Genomic DNA, 23,798 nt, shown 5'->3' on the forward strand with positions numbered 1-23,798 from the left:
TTTCTTTTATTCCGTGCCTCAGGCTGGGGGAGAAGACCCCACATAGGATTCAGATCCCATATGAACAACAAAAAAAACAAGACTTTTTTTGTAATTCAACTGGAGACCTCATCTGTTAATTAAACATTTTGCTGCATGGTGTTGTGTTAGTTTTTCTAGGAATATTTCATAAGATACAATCTTTAGTTATTTAAAAGCAAAGAAAAAGTCATTGTCATACCTACTTTCAACTGTGGCTAAGTAACCTTCTTCTCCTTCACAAGTGGTGTTTGCTTCTGAAAATGTTGCTGGAACATGTCCAATAAAATAGCAGTAGGTCCCATATCTTCTCCAGCCCTGTAACATGATATTAGGATTTTCATACAAATTTTAAATAATTGGGGTATCATGTATTAAGTGAAATATGACATTTAAAAGTTAATGAAGCACAATGATCATGAATATTATGAATGAGAAACTTTTTGCAGTGAAATGACAGATTCCTCCTAAGTGATTTCTGTAAATGGTTTTTTAAAATTTAGAGTAACTGAGAGAGAGGGAGAAAATTAATAATAAAATAAAACAAAAAACCCTCCCATGTAAATAATACAAATAATTAAAATAATTCTACTGGATTCTCAATGTACCTATTTCATCTGAGAAATTGATGTTTCATTCTCACATACTTTTTTGCAACCTGCAAGGCTACTTTCTTTTTCTCCAGCTGTTTGTGATGTAGCTTTTCTTTTACAAATGTAACCAGCCTTCTTCTCACATACATGGTCTGCCCAATAGCCATTCTGTGTCAGGAAAAAGTTTGAAATAAAAAGAAGATAAAGATGAATAATCTAAAGGAGAAAAATAATGTCTTTCTTAATAATGAAAATTATTTTTTGTCTTTCTCCTTTATTTTTAAATTGAATATTTTTCCTTATCTAATTTTCCTACATGATATCAAAACCAAATCTGCTCACCAAATCTGCGAAATAGTGGACTGGTCTATAGCAGTATAGCCTCAGCTGGCAGGGATAAGAAGGGAGGAGGGTGCATGGAGCTGCTCCCTGATCTGTTGTGCTGGGTCCTGCACAAGCAGTTATGCAGGCAAAGAAGCAAGCAAAGAGAAGCCAACAAGAATCAGAGATCCCCATATACCATCATTACCACCAGAGGAAAAGGAGGTAATGTTCTCAAAATACCTTCAGAGACCTGGTTTGTAGCCCTAATAATAATAATTTCATTTGTGACTGTCAGAAGTACTTAAAGAGAAAATTTCACTAGTGATGCAGTAATGCTTTTGGTGTTTTTAAAGGCCACATTCAATCTCATTCTCAATCTCATTCAATTCAATCCCTGCATCTCTTCTGGCCTTATCCCTTTGCTGAAATAGCAGAGCATGTTATTCTTTTATTAAGTATTTCTTTTCAGTATGGAAGCACATTATGTACTGAGAAATATCACCTGGCCCTTGATCAGGACACAGTCTTCTGGCCTGTTGTTTGTAGTGGATGGCTCTCCCAGGTGCCATTTTGTGTATGTCACTGGGGTACCATCACTCCACTCAAAATACATTTGAACCTTACGGTCATTCAGCCCAGTCCACAGCTTGTCTGTTGGCTCTGAAGATGGAAACAGAGATAAGAACTCTTTTGGCACTCCGTCCTTTTCCCAGTAACAACCATTAGGCTTTGGACATAGGTCCTTTCACAAATTTATGAATCATGTTCTATGATAATTTTATAAATTATTAATTTCATATTGATATAAAAAATTAGGACTGTATGCTTTGGAAAATTAGGCTGTAAGGAAATTCTTGCACTGAGTGAAAAAATTTTGCTCTTCCTCCCAATAACAGTGGGTGTGAATTATCAGCCTAATGCTGATATGCCACGATGGTAGGATAGAAGTCTGAATAGTTATTTTTCAGTTCCATTGCACTGGTCAAATTTTAGAATACTGATTTTATGTAGCTTGGAGCATGAATGTTTTAAGCTTCTTTCAGCAAAATGAAAAAAAAATAGAAAGCCCCTAAGCCCCGCCCCCAGACCTACATCAATTAGTTTGGCAATAAATAAAACAATAGTTTTGACAACATGCAGAATTCAGCAGGAACTACCAATTCAGCTGAGTTGTTTTCTATGCAGGCAAAGGCAAGAGACCCCCTGGAAACACTCACTGTACCCAAGCTGAGACACCATAAAGCTGTGCTCCTCAGGGCTTTGGATGCTGGCCAAGTGACTCCCTTCCTTCTGACAAGAGGCCAAAGCTCCTTCCCATCCTTTGCTGTCCCTGAAGATCTTATAGCAGTGATCCACATAGGGCACCCATCCAGCTGGGCAGGTGACAGGCCCAGGGTCACCTAGGAACATGTACCAAGGCTTTACAGCTCCAGTTGCTGTGCAAGGGACATGACTCTGAAAATATTTCCACCTCATCTGTGCGAAAGTCTTAAACTAAGAATTTTCTTTTGAAATTCTCATCATTAGGAGATGATAAACACAAAATACAGTAGATACAAATGTGATTCTCTAAACCAGGCAATTTTTAGCTTGGAGAAGGAAAGCTTTTTAATACAAATTCTAAGTTTAGTCAAATGTCTGCAACAAATATATTAATTTTGTAATGTATTAATCAAATATTTTTGTAATTCTTTAATTTTATTAATTTCTGTATCACCTAGTGCTTATTTGTCAGATAGAAGAAATCAGACATTATCTGCAGCTAACATAGAAGGTTTATGAATTTTTAAAGGATTGAGTAAATTGATAGAGTAAAAGCCATCAAGATAAATTTATAGCTAGATAAATATATAGTGTCACACCAACAGGGAAATCTTCATACACTTAAAATATCTTTTCTCACTTCAATGTGTTGATCTTCCACTGTCTCGATCTTCCACCACTTCTGCAGTGAACTCGGAACTTGCTTATCTGGATGCTGGCTGACCACAGGTCATGGAGAATGACTTAGAACTGCACTAAGTTATGCATCTTTTTTTCTTGGGCTTATATTTACTAATGTCCCACTTCTGAAAAATAATTTTTGAGTTGTTCTCCCTTTTGATGGTCAGTAGTCTGTGGACATAAAGGGGAGACCTGGCCCCTGAAACACAGACAGGAATGGCTCGTTGGAAATTCTTTGCTTTTGTCTGTTTCAGTGTGTGTGTTGTGGAACTGGAGATCAGACTAGAAAGGTTGTAATCGTTGTAAAAAGCAAACCAGAAAAACAAGAAATAGTTCTATTTCTAATAAAATTCTTCTGTTCATCTTTGTCAATATGTTTAGTGATTCAGAAAACAGCTTCTACTTTAATTATCAATATGTATCAACATACCTGAAGGAACCAAAGTAAAATTCCTTTTCTTACAAATATAACCAAGTTTCTGATCACATTCCCAATTTTGCCATTTAGCTTTTGTTTCAGGATTCAAAACTGCACAGAGCTTTCCAGATTCTGGAGATGGACTTCCTTTGGGAAAAGTACAGAGAAAAAAATGAATTTTTCTGAATGAAAAACAGAGCTCTAAGGTCTAAAATGCACCTGAAAGACCACTCCTGCATGAAATGATGGAGGTCATGTCTTTCCCAGCTTTGGTAAGAGCTAAGGTGTGTTTCCAGTAGTGGAAATGTCTGTATGAAATGTGTGTAGGTTAGGTAGGAGGACACAAACCTCTAAACTCATACTTTAGTTGTTAGTCAAGAAATGGAAGACTGAATAATTTTGGGACAGGCAGTGTTGCTTTCACAGCTAAAATATTTTTGCAATACGTTGAAGGTTTCTGTCTTATATTGCTATAGAAAAAGAGATTTTTCTAAAGCTAAAGCAATAATAGCTAAAATACTTATAGCATAAATATCTGCTAATAAAGTTTACAGCAGTATTTGAAGTATGTATCTTTTCTCTTTGGAAATACAAAATCAAACAAAGTCACATCTACCTGGAGCCCAGTTTAAGTACTGGAAAGGGCTGCCTCCAATCCACTCCCATCCACTACTCAAGTCCAGTCTGTTGAGTCCAATCCACAGTGCAGAATCTGTACCTTCTGTTAATTCTAAGTTACAAAAATAAGAGGAATTATTTTTTAAATCCCTTTTGTACTAGCAATGGTCACTAACAACATCTCTAGGAAGAGTTGTATTCCTAAATAGTGAATTGTAAATATCTGTCCATACTATAGAACCTACTATATTGAAAGATGCCAAAGTTTGAATACTGTAAGAAAGCAAACAAACAGAAACTCTCAGCTTTGTTCTTTCAACTAATGCAAAATGAACAGATTATATCCACAGAGTATATCCAAAACAAAATTGTTTCTGCAGAATCGGCTAAATTCTGTACATTGAAGTAGAATTATTGGTAGAGTATAAATATAAACAATAACAAAAATTTGTTAGAAGGTAAATTAATCCTTAAAACCAACAATAAATATTTCTTCCATATAATTTCTTCCTCTAGATGTGGATACATAAGACTGCAATTTGATATCTGTAAATAACTGATATTTTTCAGTTTGCCAAGCGAATGAAAAAAGAGCTGTCAAAACGGCATTTGAAACAAAGCAAGTCCTTCTTTTAGTATAAAGATTAACCTTTTTTTCTTTCTTTTTTTTTTTTTTTTTGAAGTTTCCTTTTGATCAAAACTAAGTCTTTAATTTACTTTTCAGGATTTTTTCCTCCATTAATATATATATATATATATATATATATACATACATATATATATATATATATATATATAAATAAAATTTGTAAGATTTGTAAATATGATGTTAAACTGTTACACTTGCGGGATGCTGGAATACTTTGAATTCTATGTAAATTTGGCAGCAATTTTGATATGAACTTGCAAATTCTAAAATATTTTGTTTTCTTGGCCACACATATTTAGGTCCAAAGGCAATGGCCAAAATAATTTTAAATAATCCTTAGCTATTCTGATGGCCTGGACAGATCCTGAATGTAACCCAGGGTTTGCTTTACTGCCTTACCTTTAAGGTATGTTTGTTCATGAATGTCTGTGATACTCAGTAATTCTGCGTTTTGCTGCTGACAGCTCTTCCTGGCTTGGTGCCATGTGAGAGCTGAGTCAAAATTTATTTGGTAGTGAACATTTGTTGATAGATCTGTAGTCCACGTGCTGTCTTGATCTGTAGAAAGAATAATAACAGCAGAGGTATAGTAACTTGCAAAAAGAAAACTGAGTTGCAGGTTCTTGTTCTGTGTAGCAGGTTCTCATTCATCTCCTTAAATTTTACCTGGGCTGCCCTTTCAAGACCACTGAAAATGTTATGAGCAGATGGAGAAGGACAAAATTAAGGCCAGTAAGCTGACAGGTAAAGGTAGCTGCCTCCTGTTCCATGAAGAGAGACAAGTCAGGATTTACCACAAGGAAAGTGATTGCACAGGAAAATACATTGCATGGAGTGTCAATACATTGTGTGGGAGAAGTCCCAGGAGAACATTTTGAAATATTTGTGCAACTTTTCCTTCCCTCTCTGGACAGCAGCTCCCACTGAGAGCTGTAAGTACTAGCTATAGACCTGAATTTAGCATCAAAAAATTTCATAGATAACTCCCATTCCCATTCAAAGAGCCTCTGGATGTGGCTGTCACACAGCAAAGGTGCTGAGCAGCACTGTGCCCCTCCTCTGATTACCTTTGCATCTTTGATTTGTTGAAGATATTAACATTCTTAATCAAGCACAACACAAAATTTTATCAGGTAGTTGATGGTTCCCAAAACTCAGTATGAAGATGAATTTTAGAAAAAGAACTAGCTGGGAGTACCTTTCAAAAACTCTGAAATTATTCAATGACCCTATGTCACACTTTCAGGGCTCAGTGTGTGAGGTGTCTTTGCAGGAACCTGGAAAGCACAGCTGACTAGGGATGTGTGCCACACTGAAAGTCCACTTTAAATCAAATGGAGTAAAGGGGCATTCTGATAAAAAATGATGATACTGAACAGGAGCCATGGGGAGAAATATAGAGGAAAGATGAGATGCGTCAGGTGGAGATTTCAATGTCATGAATGCAAAGCTCTCCAGGCCATAAAGGGAGATAGAGGGGCAAGTGACCACAGAAATCAAAGAAAGTGATTGAAATTGCAGAGAAATGCCAGGCAGCTATCAAGGGGGTGGAAAGGGACAATATGAGCAGGGCTTAAAAGCATGGTTAAAAGGACACATTCTACTTTAGCAAAAAAATACGTTCACATGAGAGTCATGCAAATTGAAACATTAACTTCAACATCAATCTTTCTACAGTGCTCATTTTTGTGCCCACATCCATCACAAACAGGAATCCTCAGAGAAGGGCTGTACAACAGTGACAGCACACATCCTGGCTGGGAAGCAGTAAGGAGCTCAGAATTATTGTGCTGCTCAGCAACACCCCCACAGCAAGTGGGAACTGAATGCTGATTTACTCTTCAATCACTCTCTTCCCATCTTTGTGCAACACGTCATTTCTTCACATGAGCTGCAGCCCGCGGCAACGCATCATATACTAAACCACATCCTTGTGAGTTTTGAGTTGTTATTATAAAGATAATCATATTCTGCCCGTGCAGGTTTGCCAAAGGCCCACTGAGGGCTCCAGGGAGGAGCAGTGCCTCACCTGTGGAGGGGCAGAGGCCGTATCGCTGGTCCGTGTCATAGTTGGCGGTGGTGGCGCACCAGAGCCGGCCGTCAGCGCGGCCCGCGGCCGTGCACGCCGCCCACCACTGCTGACGGTACACGAAAGGGAAAACACACGGCGCCCCAAAAGCGTTGCCCAGCAGCGTGAAGGTCTCTGGGGAGACAAAATATAACATGAGTATGAAAAGTAACCAATGTACATAAACTAGGGAAAAAGTAAGGTCTGGGGCAGAATTGCATCTCAATGTGCTTTCCATGGTTCCTGTCCCATAATCATAAAAAACCCAGCACTTTTTCAGACTTCAGCTGCTGACATATGTTTTAGAACAATGCTATTCTGATATAAAATAATGTATCATAGATGAGGTCTATAATTAAATTTCTGACCAAGACTCTTTTACAATCTTAATAAGGATCCACAGCTCTACCCTAAGATAATTTCTATTTCAAACAATGTTAGGTTTTATATAACATGTGCAAGAGCAGGAGCTAATATTTATAAGTCTTGATTCCTGGGAAAAAAGTAAACATATATTAGACTATCTGTCTGTGTTTTTATTCCAGTGACTATTCTAAGTACCTCATACAGTGAAGCAGCTTGCCACATGCAAAGCTAAGAGTTCAGTACTCAAATAAGCTGTGAGGGCCTTTTAGAGAATTCATTCTAGATGTGGGAAAGCCATTCAGTACAATCAGACTTCAGCAAATCAGAAAAGGTAATTGCACTAGTGACTGTAATTACTCCATGAGCATCCTCATCTGCTCATGCTTCCTCTGCTTAAATCAGAACTTTCAGACCTTACTCAGCACACACATATTGTCCTTCATTCATGGGGATGTAAATTTCATATCCCTGTGACTGTATAAGAAACTTATCAGTGTTTCTGTGCTCTGTTAATAATTTAGTGACACATTATGGTGAGCAATAGCGAATTTAGAGAATACTTATACATAGTATAGAATGTTATACATAGTATGAGAGTAAGTATGTATATACACATTCACTAATAATATGTGTTTATAGAATATATAGAAGGTACATGTAATACAGTACTCGAAATACCAATGTACTATAATGCATAGACTAAAAAAGTGTGTGTATATAATACATGCTTGGACATAAATATTACATTAAATTCAAAGTTAAGTACCTCAATGCATGGATTTTCTAAAATTCTGGTGGTCAGTGAAGGAGTCAGAATAGTCAGAGCCAAAGATCTTAACTATTCTAACACTCACAAAGTAATTAATGCAAAGGAGGAAAGAATCAAATTTTTTGTACCTTCATATCCTTGGGAACATAAAATATCCATGGCCCCATAGATATTCCATTTATTCTTTGCACTTAGTTCCTTCTTTAACAAAACGTTATCATGCTCTTCATTGCCAGGACTGAAAAATAAATCCTCTCCTTGGATTGCAAGGATGCTTTCATTTCTGCATTCCCACCACTGGAGCTCACTTTTTGGATTACAGGGATACAGAGTGACCATGGTCTGATCCTTCTTCAATGGCACCCCCAGGCACAGTTTAAGTTTCACACTCATAAGCTGATGATCTGTGATCCACCTGAATTTTTGTGATTTGTTGTCTTGATTGCAAGTGGCAGTTCTAACTGACTGTGCGATAGATGCCTCAAGACAGAGCCTGTTGACTTTATTATACACTAAAAATGTTTTAATGTCTGTAAAACAAAAGAACATATAGCAAATAGTTATTATAGAATATATATGTATAGTGGATATGTGATATTATTCTGCTTCCCATTCACATGAACAAGAAGTCATTGCGTTCATGTCAGATAAAAACATTCTATTTTTCGACAGGGTCCAGAGCAACATCAATTCTACTGATTAAAAATAAAATAGACAATAGAAAATGTATGTGATGGTTGTACAGCACCATGCTGTGGATCAGTGGGGGGCAGCAGCAGCAGCTGAGCACAGCTTGCTGGATGGTTTTACATCAGTGAATTCCCTCAGCCACACTGCCATTACCATTGCCTTGTTCCATCCAACCTGTCCTCAGATTCATGGCCTGGTGGACTTCTGACCTTTATGAGCTTTTCTCACCCTTCCAGATCTTACAGGTCTCCTGGTGGGCACACAGCAAATCTTTGCTGAGCCATTTGCCTCCCCTCCCCCAAATCCACCTTTCCTTTTCATCATATAAATGTGAGTGAACGCGTCTGGGCTTCTCAGGGGTCACTCTGGACTCCTCAGCCTTGCTGACTACAGGATCTGCCATCCCCTACTTGAGCCATGGACTATAAAACTAGGAATGACTTTGGGAGGCCAGTCAGTCTGAGAAAGTAGCAAAGACTGGGGAGTAGCAGCATCTGGCACTTGCCAGGGTCTAAAGGCTGGTGGAAGTTAGAAGGTGCACCTGCACCAGAAATTGGGTCCCCAGCTCTCCAGGCAGTTTATCTGAACAAGCCTGAAGTGCTGGGCTGCAAGGTAAGGTAGAAGCAGGGGAGCTAATTTCAGTCCTGCAATGAGTTTATCAGCAGCAGTTGTGAACCGTGCCTGTGAATTTGCTCTGCTGCCTTGTCTTGTACTTTGTGACCCATCTGGTTGTATTTCCTGCCAAAACTTGTGGGATTCATAACCAATGATACATGTCTTGAGCAGTGGGTGTCATATTTATTAAAAATCTATTTAAGAAGTAAAGACATTTCTTTAAAAAGCTTGCAAAAAAATTGAAATCAATGTAATTGATAATAGCCAGGACACTGAAAATAATTCTTCTGGCCTGCAGGGGGACTGTGGTGATTAAAAAAATACCATATACTCTGAGACAATCTATGCCAATCCTCAGGAGTTAGAAAGCTGAAAGGATTTAACCTTAAACATTCAGATTTGCAGAATACCTGCAAGAGAAGTGCAACTAAGGGGCTAGCAATTCCACAAGAGTTTTCCTAAACTTAATCTGATTTTATTTAAAAAAAAATTTTCCATCCACTTTATCAATGCCAGTAAATTCAATGAGTCTGTTCAAAATAATGAATAAAACCCCCTTTACAGCCATCATCTGTGAATATCTTAATAGCCTACCAATATTTCTGCATTTCACCATTCCTGAAGATTTTCCCTGCCTGATTTTGCAAAACATTACCCAGACACCAACAGCTCAAAAAACAGTAGTAAAGAATTAAATCATTTTTTTTAAAACAGCATTTAAACATGTATTTTCTTTGGTCTGATCTTCTGGGGTTATTGAAATTATAGTGCCACTATATATTAATAAAACCATTAAGGATTGAGTGTCTGGTTCCTTCTCTAACCATTACTTTTTTTCCCGTGAGCTTGTTCCCCTGCCTGTTGCCTGCCATTAAGAGGCTCCCCATCCCCGCACTAACAATGTACATATTGGCAGTACCACAGAGCCACAACCACCCAGAAAAGCCAGAGGAGTGGAAGCACTTTCACGACAACCTCCACAGGAAGCAAGCAGGAGGCACTTACCCGGCAGCTGCAAAGAAATGTCAACAAGAGAGAGAACAAGCAAGAGCCCAGAGAACATAATTGGAAATGCTGTTTCCTTCCCTTCCCTTCAGCAAAACCTGGATGCGGAGAGTTGCAGGTGGTAAAGTCCTGCTGAGGAGAGGACAGTGGCTGGTCCTCCTTGGTTTTGCAGGCTGGACGGTTGGGTAAAAACTCCCAGAGCTAAATAAGGAAACATTCTGTCACATGCCACATTTCTAAAAGACAAGACTACGTGGCACAAATTTTACCCTCAAGAAAGAATGGCATCTCACTGGGGGCAAACCATTCTTCTTTGGGAAAGCAGGTGGTCCAAAGTTTTTATGTCACTGCATTCCCACTGTCTCTGCTGAGGAGACGTGTGGAACTCCTGGGGTCAAATCAACAACTAAATACTAAAGACAGAAATTCAGCCTTAGCTTTTAAACCTTACATCTGAATGCTGGTTTGCAGATACACCCATCAACCTTTTGTACCACCCTTTAACCACTTCTTGTTAACTGAGCTCAGCAATCATTGGAAATAATCAGCATGCATTTTTGGACCATTGTTTAAATAATAGATAGCAGAAGAACAAATAATTAGTCGAGTAACATTTCCTGGTTAGCAGTATGTAGTTATAAAAATAACAGGAAAATGCCTGTTCTTTATATTATCTCTATAATTAGTCTTTGTTTTCTTCCTTTGCTTTATCACTGTTTCCTTTCTTATTAAAAAAAAAAAAGTCTATACCATTTTTCCATTGGCAAGCACTTCAAGGAGCATCTGGGCAGTACTTTTATTCATATAGTTTAGTGTTAGGGTGTCCTGTGATGAACATGGAATTGTCCTTGATGATCCATATGAGTTCTTTCCAACTGAAGGTATTCTATGACTCTGTGACATTTTTTCCTAGATTTTTAAATCCTTTTATTTTTCTAGAATTCTCTACCAAATTTAAATACCAAATTTGACTTGAATATCTTAGAAAAACATGCTGAAGGAGGAATGTTGGCAGGAAAGTGCATTTAAAACATTTTCTTACCCCACTGCTTGTAGATTGGTAAGGTTCAGAACATTATTTTAAAGATGGGTAACAAGGGTGTGTGAAAAATTCCATATCTGAAAAATGTCTAATGCCCAATACAGATTCATGGCCTGACCTCTCTGTCAGTCTCTGCTGGGGGGAGTGACTGAAGTTTCTTTGCAACCACTGGAAAAGAAGACACTGGACTTCTTCCCCTCCTCACAAACCTTCCAAATACAATTGTATCAAGCCTCTTTTCTGAAAGAGGAAGGAAATTTCATAATTAACAGCACAGAAGGAGATAGCAGAGAGGGAGCAGACATTCACATGGACTGTTACCAAAGGAATCTCTTAACTGCAGAACTATTAAAAGATATGTAGGGTTTAGGTTTTGTGGTTTTCTAGGGTTTGTTTTTTTTTTTACCCTGGTAGGTTGTACACACTAGTTCAAATAAAATATCTAAAGGACTTCTGTAAATAGCTGTAAAGGCTGGCTTTAATCTGAAGTAGTTTCCAGATTTCCTTGTTATAAAGGGCATCTAAATCTCTCACAGCTCTTCCAGGCATAGTCTGAGCACTGTCATATCACTGCAGTGCATTTTCTTCTTTTTTACTTCCTTTTGTCATTTGAATGTCACTTCCTTCCTGCTCTGTAGGAGCAAACAGTGATTTGTGTGGAGAGTTTGGTTCTAGCATGGCTTAAAGAAAGAGGCCATAAAGGCATACAGCAGAGGGAAAAGTAAAAGGTAGTTGTAAAGCATTTCCCAGGCTTGATTCTATAAACAATTAGGCCCTCTCAAGCATCACTTTATAACAATAAGGTTCTCAGACAGTCTGTCCCTGGGCTCTCTGGGAAAAGATAGCTCCCTGGGAACAGATGTGGAAGTTTTGGGAACCTTTCATATCACAGTGGGAATGCTAGTTCTGTTTTTAGTAAACAATCATAGGTACTGTAAAACAAAAGGAGTGGTTAGAGCTTTCTCTGTTAACCTATCGTGAGCTTGGATTTTGCAATATGCATGAAGTTAATTAACACTGTTATATAAAGTGGCTGATAGATCAATAAATTGGAGTTCAATGCATCAATCAGATGGTCGTCTCCGTTCACTTCAATAGATTTGCCTATGGCTCAGTCATCAGTTCAGTTTACCTACTTCTCAGGACTGTCTAATGCTGAAACTATCACCTTCCTTACCCTGGGCCCACTATGTTGGCCACACCATTTGTGCAGAATTGCCTGTTTTGGAGAGAAAGGCACCTATCCTTCCCCTAAATTAGTCCACATTTAGGAAGACAATCAACTGAGTGGTAAAGAGCTGCAAGGTGATGGTCATGGATGGGATTTACAGTTCAGATCCCATTTTCAGGACAAGTTTTGTTTGCTTTGTTAGTGCTGACAATGCAAGCTACTCGTGCAGCAGGGCACTGAGGCCAGGCATGTGCTAGCCCAGCCACCAGCCATGGGCATCCAGTGAGAGCAGCCACTCCTTACTCTTCTCTCTCTCTTCTCTCACCTACTCCTTGCTGTATGGACACAAAAAAGGGGTGGGGAATTATCTTACCTGAGTTTAACCCAGCACCACATTCAGGAATCTTGGAGGAATAAGATTCAGCTTCCTTTACCCATTGCTGGTACTCCACAACACCTTGACTATTGTGAACAGGACAATCAGTAAACTGCAGCCCCTGCTAGCACCTTAAAGCCATCATGTGTAACCACCTTAAAATATACTTTATCAGACCAGAGCACTACCCAAAGTTCCCTGATTTTGAGCACGTGGGAAAAAAAAAATTCATCTGTTCCCAGCTCTGTCCTTGTGCCACCTATCAGGTGCTCTTCCCTTCCACATAAGTCCTCTAGTTTTTGCATCTGCACAAAATTATCGTGCTGTGAAGCCTATATGGCATCTAGAAAAATATTTTCAGTCCTTCAGATACAAGACTTGATGTCACGGTACACTGCATTAAAAACTGCTGGAATGATCTGAATCTAGAAAGCTGGTGAACCTTAGTCAAAGCTTCAAACTCAAGTCAGAGCCAGCTTCCAACTAAAGGACTATCCAAGGCCACATTATTTGCAGCCAATGCCAGGATTTTTTCAGTCACCAATTTTCTCTGAATATTTGTCAAAGTAGGCACATCATCCATCAAAGTAGGGTTTTTTTGGATGCTGTTCAGATCACTGCATGTACCCTTAATTTAGCTGATTTTCCATATTATGAAGCCAATGTGCATTTAAAATGAGTTGGAGCTCTTGCCCACATTTTCAATAATCTCACACTTTTACTTGGCAGCATCACAGTCTATCACACTTAAGCCTGTTCTGGAAAGCTTCAGTGCAGAATACATTTTTCTCCTCATTTCACATGAGGCAGTGTTGCTGCACTCATGAGCTTAATGCTTCCTACCAAAACATAGCATGCAATGTTTAAAACCTGCTCTTCATTTCCATAGCGTTTTGTCAGACACTTCATTAGGAGGCCTGTAAACAAGGGAAGATAAGGAAATATTTGCAAGACCATTTCCTATACCAGAAGCATTGTTTAGTTTTCACAAATTGTGCCCAACTCTGTGTAAAACAACAGGATAGATTAAAGATGAAAACATGATGTGATGTTTGGACTGCAAGGCAACCCCATTTTTTGGTTTTTGAATTTGATTATTTTTAACTCTTAGAGACAAGCTGTAATACTTAGAGAAATTGGCAATTCTCAGTAGACACTGGGGGAATCTAGGCAAGGTTTAAATGAATCAAAACACCAAAGAATTATAACATAGGCAGACTAACTTGAATTCCTGAAAAAGTAATAGAAAAAGAAGTACTATTTGCTAATCATGAGATGATGACTAGATAATAAGGAATCATAGTCCTAAAAAAGAACAGCAATTAGTAGCTTATGTTGAGTTGGCAGGTGTACTGACAAGGGTTTTATGGAAAGATTTGGTGCCATTCTACATGTTAACAGCTCAAATAATGGGAAAGTGTATTTAATAAATTATTTAAGCTTTGTTTCATGGTTTAAACCCACCTGGTAACTAGGCACCCTTAATTAATTTAAATTAAATAGGACTCAGGAAAAGGCAATTGCAGGGCTGTCTATTCTGTAAATGAGTGCAGGCATGTGTCCATCACCCATGACAGTGAACACTTCCCCAAAGGGGTTTCTAGGTGCACTTTGGCATGTCCAGCATCCCAGGGACCATTCCCATGAAGCAGGTTGAACACAGCTGATGCCAGCCTGCTCTGGAGCAGCCAAGAGATTATTTGGGCCACTCTAGCCCAGCTGTGCTGAGGAGCCAGCAACACAGCAAAACACTCCAACATTATCAGTACAGAAGTACTAATAATTCCTGGGACAAGGCTGCCCCAGAAAGAGGTGAAATCATGGTTGCTGTTGGAAATTTTAAAAGAGGTGCTGGATGTTTCAGCAGCTGGTCAGTTTTAGCTGACACTGCTTTTGGGCAGGACCTTTTCAATTCCCTATTTCTAGTATGTATATGATTATAGGTTTCTATTCACATGATATACAAAATTTGAAGACCTTTAAGCTTTAAATTACATCATGCCTTGTATTGTGTGCTTTAGCATTTGAAAAAAAAAAATGGCATTCACACTTTCAGTGGCATTCAGAACCATAGAGAGCACATTTATCCAAGCATCTTTAAAATCCCTTCTAAACTGAAAATAAGGTATTTTGAAGCTTAATGATATGACATGACACATTGTTTTACAATACAGTTAATGTGACATGGAAGTAACACATTCCAGTAGGTGTGTGTCCGTATACTGAAGATTTATATAATGTTTGTTTTTATAGAAATATAAAGTAAAGTACAAGGTAAGAACTTGATAGTTGCAGCACAACAACAGATTGGCCCAATGCTGTTTTTTAGGAATTATAATTGTCATTTTTTCAATTGCCTTGCTGAACTTCACATTTTGAGTATCTCTGAGAAAGGATGCTCCCATCATCACCAACTTTTCTGCCCACACCAGGTGAAGCATCTTCTGTGCTTTCCTCTGCTTCCTCTGTCTATTCATACAAACAGGAGTGATATGAAGGAAGAGACTGGATCCATGTGTGCTCCTCCATGGCAATTTGCTTTTACAGAGACCAGTAGGTAGTGGGCACTCATTGAGGGACCCTGCACATCAATCTCTTCATGAAGAGATAGAGGAAAACAGGCAATTGCAGGGGTTAAGGTACTGACAGGAAGCAAAGTACTGAGAGGCAGATAGAAGTCTTGGAAGATAATCTGATACTAGGAGACAATATAAGTGACTGCAGAATGACAAACAGGTACCTACAACCACTCAGAAATATGAGGATGAGGAAAATAGCTGCTTTTAGATCCTATTTCCTTACTTTCTTTTCACAATTGTGTTCTTTGGATTGTTGTATTGTTGTGGTTTAATTTCACACTTGCAATAAAATTAATTTCTTAAAGAATTTGGACCCCAATTTCTTGAAAGCTTCCATCTGGTTTGGACCTTGATATGGGATGCAACTTTTACAACCTACTGGAAGCACTCATCTACTTGACAATGGGGTTTGAATATATGGGAGCATCAACACAGCTTTCCAAGTGGGTTAATGTAGTAAACACAGACAGAGACTCAGGGTGAGTATCTGACATAAGACATTGTCCAAAGAAAGGTCAGTGAACTATATTGAGTAAAGAAACACAAATTTTGATACTAATATTGTTTTATAAGCATTTCTCTCAGTTGTTAAACAAACAAAACAAAAATCTGGATTTAATACTTGAAAGAAACTATTTGACAGTGTTGGAAAAGATAACCCTCTATTTGTGTACCCTGATGACAAGCATAGCACGCACCCATGCCCTGAGCAATCTGGCTGTGATGCCAGGCACAGCTTCACTGCCAAGCTGCTCTGAGCAAAATGTCACACAGCAACAGGGGAATCCAGACTTGCACATCTGTAGTCTTGTTAAGGACTCCACTCAGTGGTAAATGAAAGATGCTGCATCTCTAAAGTGCAGCAGAATGTCAGGGAAGCTGCTTGGGGTCCACATGCCAGAGACATTGACCCAAACTAGCCTGGGATCACCTCACTCCTGTCTGCAGCCAAAGCCTTGTGCCCAGGCTGACCAGTATTATAATGTAGCCACTTCTTTGTGGCATAATCAAAGGGCAAGAAAGTGGCCAGAGATCCTCGTGTGCTGTCCTTGCACCTGCTGTGCCTCTGGAGACGCTGGAATGTCCATGGCTGATCCCATGGGCATTTCAGAGCTACAGCAAAATCACTCACTCACTAATGAAGAGCAGACAGACAGCTTCCCCTGAACACAGTAAAAATCATGATAATATGATAAAAAATAGAGTAAGGAATTCCTTTCTTTCACTGCCATCTCCATCCCTATTCCAGCAATTTCAGGACTTTTCCTAAAGCATTACCAATGATAGAGGACCTTTAGGTCATGTAGTCTACAGACTAATTCACAAAATAGGATGGCTTTTCCAAATTTCTTTCATTTTTATTCTTTATCAGTAATTGTACTTAATAGTCACACCAGCATGAATGTGGCTTTTCATTTCAGGCATTATTACATATGGAAACATATGAAGACTATTTTCACTGCTGTTTAGAAGACGTCCAGTCCTGCAGTTTCTGGGCATGCACACTTCCTGATAGAGTCCAAATAGTGGGGCACAGAGTGGCAGCAGGAAACATACAAAAACTAAAATACAGAGTGAACTTCATAAAGAATATACAGTAACTGACTTGAGAAACTAAATGCAAAATTGAAGATTCCAAAGTAAGGAAAGACTAATCAGAGAAAATTTCTTTTAATGAAAGTAGTAGTGAAAAATACACATACAGAGCTACCATTGCTCTTCATGGAAAGGAGTGAATCCACATTTTATTCCTCTGGACTAAATCATAATAGTCTACCTCTAGGCCATTTAGAGAAGTGTATTGTTCTTCAGATATGTTCCTTTTACAAGTCATCAGTTGAAAAATTATAAGTGAAGGTGTGTTGGCATGAGAACAAGAGTAGAATGTCATGTTATGTTGAACACACTAAATGTGAGAAGAGGCAGAAAACATTTATGAAATTCACTCTGAATGGCATTTTAGTTGTCTGAACTATCAAACACCATGTGAATAATTGAGGGAAAAGCAAGTTATGAAAAGTTGGAGTTATAAAAAAGTACTCAACTTCTGTAATTGAAATTGTTATAGTAGCCAATGCAGTTTTGATCAAATTATAAAAGCACAAAAGAAGCAATGGAAAATTATTAAAGGAAGAAAATTCATAGGTTGTGGTTTTCTCTTGTGATTCTTTAAGTGAATGCAAATGGCTTTCAAACAAAATTTTAGGATTTCCTTCCTTTTTATCTTGCTTCCTCATTTGTTTAAAAGACCTTCCCAATTTGTGTCACTATGCTAGGTTCTATATCATTGAATTTCATATATTCAGTACAGTAATTATAATGTAGGCATTTCTTTGTGGCATAATCAATTCCTTTTCATTTTTAATCCAACTAAGAATAACAGTTTCACTGTTATATGAAGTAAATGAACCTGCTTTGGCAAATAAACAGTCAAGAAGATAAATGGTCTCTTCCAGGCTTTTGTTATCTTTGCAATATAAGGAGGTTGCACATTTCTAATTTCCCACTTCCTGTTAAAATTTTGTTGGAAATGGATTTAACTCTGAATAGACCCTAAATTTTGTACACTTTTAAATGTATGATTAAGTCCATGTACAAAGCAAGCGGTGCCTTGGACAGAAGCTTACTTTCAAAAGCAGCCTGACAAGCATGACCATCTCTGTGTGGTAGCTCTGAAATGAAAAGCACTATTATTAGGAGAAAAGTTCTGTTCTGTACTATTCCCACTGCCTAGGATTTAAAAAAATAAAACATTGTCTCTCTAAAACATGTGGAGTGGAGGAGAAATCCTTGGGCAGATGGGAGATGTGTAATCGAGCCTCATTTTTACTATCCCATTTGACAGATTATTCACCCCCCTCACTCCCATCACTAATTACAGGCTAATATACCTTTTCTTTTGACTTTTGTTCTCGTTTCTCAGCACCCACTGAGCGTGAACGCCAAGGGGGACAGATCCAGCAGGTTGAAATATTAGCACCTTTTCTCCAAACTGAACTTGTGGCAGAGGCAACGAGCAGCAGGGGGTGTTTGTTCTCTAACAAGATGTTTAAAAACAAACGTCTCCACTTTTCACAGTAACTTTGCAGAGAAAGTGCTTGCTGTAAGCTTTCTCTCAGTGGCTTCTTGGGTTGCAAAACAACCCACACAGTTCCTCTGTAGCACTCTAACAAAAACCTCTTCCTTTCCACTGCCCCGGAGGCTTCCCCACAGGTCCACTTTCTGTTCCTCTTAGGAAAACCCCAGGTTCCCTCCCGACCTCTGCACTCTAGCCTGATGCTCTGAAGCATCAGCCACATCCTTTGCACACTCACCACTCTCAAGAAAGAAACCATCACCTCATTTTTCTAGATGGGTCTGCCCTGTGAAAGACATCAGGAGCCAGAAATGCCCTGGCTCTGATACCCAGCTGTGGCCTTTCCAAAGAACACAAGAATAGCCAGGCAAATAGGAACAAAAATACAAAGATCTTACACTCTCCAGCCTTTCCCCATGCTCACACACACACTCTCTTTCCTGGTCTGAACAGTGTTCCTGAGGCAATAGTTCACTTTAGGTACATCAGCTTTTTTTCTTAATTCTCATATGCAAAGTATGTTCAACCCTCTATTCCTTCCCCACAACCAGAAGTCTCATCCTCCTGCACTTTTCCCTGCAGGATCTGCATTTCCCAGATCTCTGCTTTGCCATGCTCAGCCTCGCCTGTCTCTCCTAGGAATGGTCAGCACTTCTGGCTCAATTCAAACTCCTTCATTTCTAGTTCAACCTTTCCCTTCAATCTCCTTCGTTTGGACACTTTGCATTGTATTTTTGTTTGCCATCCTCTTACCAGCCTCAGTCAATGTTTCGCACTGCACAATTTTTTTTCCTCCAGTTCCTGATATTATTCCCTCATATGTCTAGAGCCTCTTTGTCATAATTTGCCTCTTCTGGTGGGCAACAAAACAACTGCAAGTCCTCCACATATAGTCCTGATTATCAACTATCAACATAAAATTATGTCAGTCATTTCTTAGAGTAGGTGAGATGGATTTCATCTAGATGTCTAGATCTATAGTCTGGGTTAAAAGCCAGCATAATGGTTGCACTGTGTGCTTTCTCCAGATATGAGAGCAAATATTTCCTCAGAGGAATCAGAACCTCTAACCACATCCTTAAAACACTAACCAACTCCTTCAAAAGATTATACAACAGATAGTGAATAGTTGTGCACAGCAAAAACTTGTGCCCAGAAAGCTGGATATGTTAGATAAGGACGCAGCTGTGAAGGGACAAAATGAACACTAACTCTTCCTCTGTCCGGATGCAGTGACACCGGGACAACGTTCTGCTTATGGAGCACTTTGCACCTTTCCCATTGACCCCGGAAAATCTGCCTCTTGCCCACTGGAATCTGGCCTGAAGGCACTAGCTCATTTCACATCTATCTATCTATTCTCTTTGTATTTGTAGAACTTCCTTACCTTTTGCTCCAAATTACTCTTCACTTCCTTTTTCAGTCCCCTAGTTTCAGAAAATAAATTACAAAAGTAAAGACTTGTAGTTCAACAGTTTCTTTTTAGACTCATGTTTAGCCAGGGGCCTGAATCTAATAGGCACTGAAACTGATATTAGCAAATTTTCTCTGTAAACTGGTATTTTTTTGGAGGAGAAGGATGCTCCATTCTTCCTTGTATATGTGTCTACCATGGCTCTATCACTGTCTGACCTTAGAGAAAGTTACAATGGTGAATTTTTCCACAGCTTTTTCCTTCCTTAGAGGCAGTTACTACTTCTTACATTATAGTAAGTTCAAGTAGAGAAACAATTACTTTTTCATCCATGTTATAGGCTAGGGAAATAATGAAAATAGGTGAAAAAAGGCAGGACATTCTCTCTAAAGTACCATCCTCATGTAGAGAAAACAAGGGCAAGCAACTGAGAAAGTCGGTGCCAACATCTTTGGAGAGGCATTTTGCAAATGATATTTTGTTGCATGTAAGACCAAATCCAGAATCCATGTGGAAGGAGGACAAGTTGACAAATTGTGTTTCCCACATTTCTGTTTACAGCAGTGTAACAGCAAAGGTTCCTTGGCCTGGTGGAAAGATTGCTTTTACCACTAAATTCTGTGTCCAAGCATTTGATGAGTACCTCTTTCCCACCTCCATACAAGTAGTCTGTAAACTGTACTGGACCTGTCTTGCCTGATGAGCATTCTTGACAGCTTTCTTTCAGGAATCTAGCTGCAGGAGAATAATTTGTAATAAAAAAATCTACAAGTAACCATGAAATTTGAGAAGAAAATCCATCAAATTAGGATGTATGGAAAACTAAACTTGTAAATTCCTGCTTCACTGATAGGGAAGAAATGCAGATCATAAACTGGGTTTCTTAAAACAAGTTGTTCTGTTTGTTTGGGTTTTTCTCTAACAAGCTGTTATTATGAATAGAATAAGCTCCTCTAATAACAAGCAGGTAAATATTCACATAGCAAATTCACTTATTCACTCACAGAGTTCACAGGCAATGATCAATATTGGTTGGACCAATATTCTGAAACTAATCCCAGCTATACACTCAGTTTCAAAAAGCCATACTGGCACTCCAGATAATTCTCAGGAGATGTCTGCAAACTTCCTTAGAGAGTCTTACTTTTCAACACCAGGCACCAGCCACTTCTGTCTCCAGTATGGTCAGAATCCTCTATATAATTCTGTATATCCAGTATACAGAATCCTCTCTCTGCTGATGCTCATGGGCACTAGAAACTCTGTACAGACCTGGTGAACTCTGGGTTCAATTCTCACAAATGCAACAGGACTGCTAAGGCTTATGAGTCCTTGGAAACTTTCACTAATTAAATTCTCATTAGGCATATTTCCTGGGTTTGGCCTATTGTTTTCTGGTAGCCACTTTATCCAAAATTATGCATCCTGTGGAACCAATTCAGACAAGCCAGACAAAAGGCTCCTTAATCAAAGGTGTTACTAGGATAGATTAAATCTTTTTAATCTGCTCAGTGCTGCAAGGATCTCAGCTGAAATATCTTATCTACTGGTGCAGGGCACTATCAGAAGGACCTACATACCACAGCATGGAGTCCAGAAGGGAACAGCAGAAGGGATGAGAGACCTGGAAGATGCAGTCAGTGAAATGCAGAAGGAAGAGCCAGAGTTGCTATCAGCAAATATTGAGAGGAGATATGAAAGGGCTATCAACATATAAAATCCGTCTCAGAAACTACTAGTGCAGACCAGCTTAAATTACAACACTTTTATTAGACAAGTAAAACCTTCAAATGTTACAGATAAAGAAGCAATGAGACAGTTTCACAGATTGGTAAGGAACATTTAAGACCATGGTAGACTAGGAAAAGTGGATGCTCATTTGTGCATAAAAATTTAAGAGCTCCATCCCTCCTTTCTCTTTTTTTCTGTTATGATAAATTGTTGCAGACATATTTTTGTGAAAATCCTTGCTTAGGATTTTTCCTGCTGAAGCTGAGAATTTTCAGCAGCAAAATGTAAACAATGATTATCTGCTGCTGTGGAATGCAACAGGTCCACCTGTGATTGGCCCATCTTGGATGTTTATAATTAATGGCGAATCAAGGACTGAGCTGTCTTGGACAGAGACTGAGAGAGCTGCCTTTTGTTATCATTCTTTTCTTTTCTATTCTTAGCTAGCCATAAGAGGAAACCTTTCCTGCTACTTCTTTTTAGCATAGTTATAATGTAATATATATATCATAAAATAATAAATCAAGCCTTCTGAACATGGAGTCAACATTCTCGTCTCTCCCCTCATCCAAGAACCCCTGTGAACACTGTCACAATAAATTTTTCTGTTTAAGAAGAGACACACACTTTTACTTAGAATCAGCCTTTTAATTCCCATTTAGTGAACCAACGCAGAATAAAAACTTATTTACATATTTTTCATACACACACAAAATATTTTAACTTAAACACAATTAAAACCTGTAAAAAGATTAAAATATCAAAAACTATCAAATTAAATAAGGCCATCCACTGCACTAAGAGCTTTGAGCCATTTGGTTGTTTGCATTTGGCATGAAAGATGCTCGGAAGGGGAAAATTAAAAACACCTGTATGCAAGCCTATTTTAAGGTTTATGAAGCCTGAGAATTATACCAGTAGACCAGTATAAGATGCAATGCCATAAGCTCCATCATGATGGAAGTCTAGAATGAGACTCAAAGGTTTAAAACAGACTTGCACAGGGTGAATTTGGTTAGAAATTAGAAAATACTTTCTAAAGGTAAGTTTCATTAGGCGTTGACAAAATGGCCTGAAAATTTATGAAATCTACATTGGCATTGGAGATATCAAGAATACTTTTTATGCCAATGTTCAGGTGTGAATTAAGTATAATTTCTCTTTCCTTCCTGCCCTTTTGCAGCATCCTTTGGGATCCCTACTTGACTGTTTAAACTACTTGACTGTTTATGATAAACAACTATATTCACAATACATTCCCACCTCTCATCACAGTTGTTTTTCAATGCATATGTTACAGAACTACAGCAGAAGAAATACAATTTACACTGTGCTTTCATCAGTCATAAACAGAGGAGGAAATTGTGTTAATTCTGATATTATGGGCAACACAAAGAGTTTCTGTGGTGCCTCAGTAGCAAAGAGAAGACATGGACCCACAGCTCTGGAGCAGTTGCCTGGCTGAGGCTAGGACCTGGTCTTGCTTCAAACAGGGATCTGCTAGGGGTGAGCTTGGACATCCTGTCCTACCTGTGCAATTCTGCCAGTCTGTGCTGGACATCAACAGGACACTTTCAGGGTACCTACAGGTCTGGATAAACTTTTTGGAACATGCTAAGGACTATATTCGCACAACTGAATATATGAACACAGTTCTTGTGCCTACAGATGATGCTGGATGTGCGTGGTGGCTGGAGCTGCCTGGGTGTTGGCTGACACAACAGAGCTCCAGGTCTGTGTGAAAGCTCAGCAACCCTCCCAGGTACTAAAGTTTGTGAGCAGATCTCTGTGTCTGGCTGGCAAGTTTGCTTGTTCCTGCTAGTAGAGAAAGCAAGAAGCACCCCATGCAAAATTAAATAGAATTTACACAGGAGAAAATTGCTTTCCTTTTCCTTAAGGATTCTTATGTATGCCAACACTTTAATTCTTTTCAAAATCAAGCCCAAGATTACCCCACCTATTAAATTGTTGCCTGCTCATTTTCTTCAATATTGGTCACAAGACAATTTGATTCATGAGTTCCAATGTCACCACGGTATATGGCATTGTCAAACCCAGCTGCAAACATTTGTCGATCACGTCTTCTTTTATAGAAACAATACAATGTGAGGCCAGTGCCAGCCAGCAGAAGGAAGACCAGTACAAAAATCATCCCACCTAAACCACTGGATGATGAAGCAGCAGGAGCTTCGTTTCTGGATGCTGTAGAAGACAAAACACAACAATTGCTACAGATGCCCAGAGAGTGCTGTTGCATACAATAAATATCTCTCTAAGTAAGAAACTGAGTTAAAACAAAAGTCCTGAACAATCATAATAGCAGTTAAAATTG

General features: G+C 38.8%; 2 protein-coding genes across 3 annotated transcripts in view; both read right to left on the reverse strand.

Moving 5' to 3' along the window:
- The window catches only part of LOC131567452 (macrophage mannose receptor 1-like), a 32,767-nt gene extending 22,523 nt beyond the window's left edge, over positions 1 to 10,244 (reverse strand). For both annotated transcript variants that reach the window (XM_058819088.1, XM_058819079.1), the window contains exons 1-9: positions 10,078 to 10,244; positions 7,896 to 8,297; positions 6,594 to 6,767; positions 4,964 to 5,122; positions 3,914 to 4,027; positions 3,310 to 3,444; positions 1,438 to 1,595; positions 666 to 779; positions 221 to 336 (exon numbers count right to left, since the gene is read on the reverse strand). In XM_058819088.1, coding sequence (XP_058675071.1) covers positions 221 to 336; positions 666 to 779; positions 1,438 to 1,595; positions 3,310 to 3,444; positions 3,914 to 4,027; positions 4,964 to 5,122; positions 6,594 to 6,767; positions 7,896 to 8,297; positions 10,078 to 10,135 — 1,430 coding nt within the window. In that variant the 5' untranslated portion in view covers positions 10,136 to 10,244. The remainder of the gene's footprint in view (positions 1 to 220; positions 337 to 665; positions 780 to 1,437; positions 1,596 to 3,309; positions 3,445 to 3,913; positions 4,028 to 4,963; positions 5,123 to 6,593; positions 6,768 to 7,895; positions 8,298 to 10,077) is intronic.
- Positions 10,245 to 21,589: 11,345 nt separating this feature from the next.
- The window catches only part of LOC131567413 (macrophage mannose receptor 1-like), a 31,655-nt gene continuing 29,446 nt past the window's right edge, over positions 21,590 to 23,798 (reverse strand). Inside the window, exon 30 of the mRNA XM_058819021.1 lies at positions 21,590 to 23,668. Coding sequence (XP_058675004.1) covers positions 23,427 to 23,668 — 242 coding nt within the window. The 3' untranslated portion in view covers positions 21,590 to 23,426. The remainder of the gene's footprint in view (positions 23,669 to 23,798) is intronic.

The sequence above is a fragment of the Ammospiza caudacuta genome, chromosome 1 (assembly GCF_027887145.1).
Source record: "Ammospiza caudacuta isolate bAmmCau1 chromosome 1, bAmmCau1.pri, whole genome shotgun sequence".
Taxonomy (NCBI): domain Eukaryota; kingdom Metazoa; phylum Chordata; class Aves; order Passeriformes; family Passerellidae; genus Ammospiza; species Ammospiza caudacuta.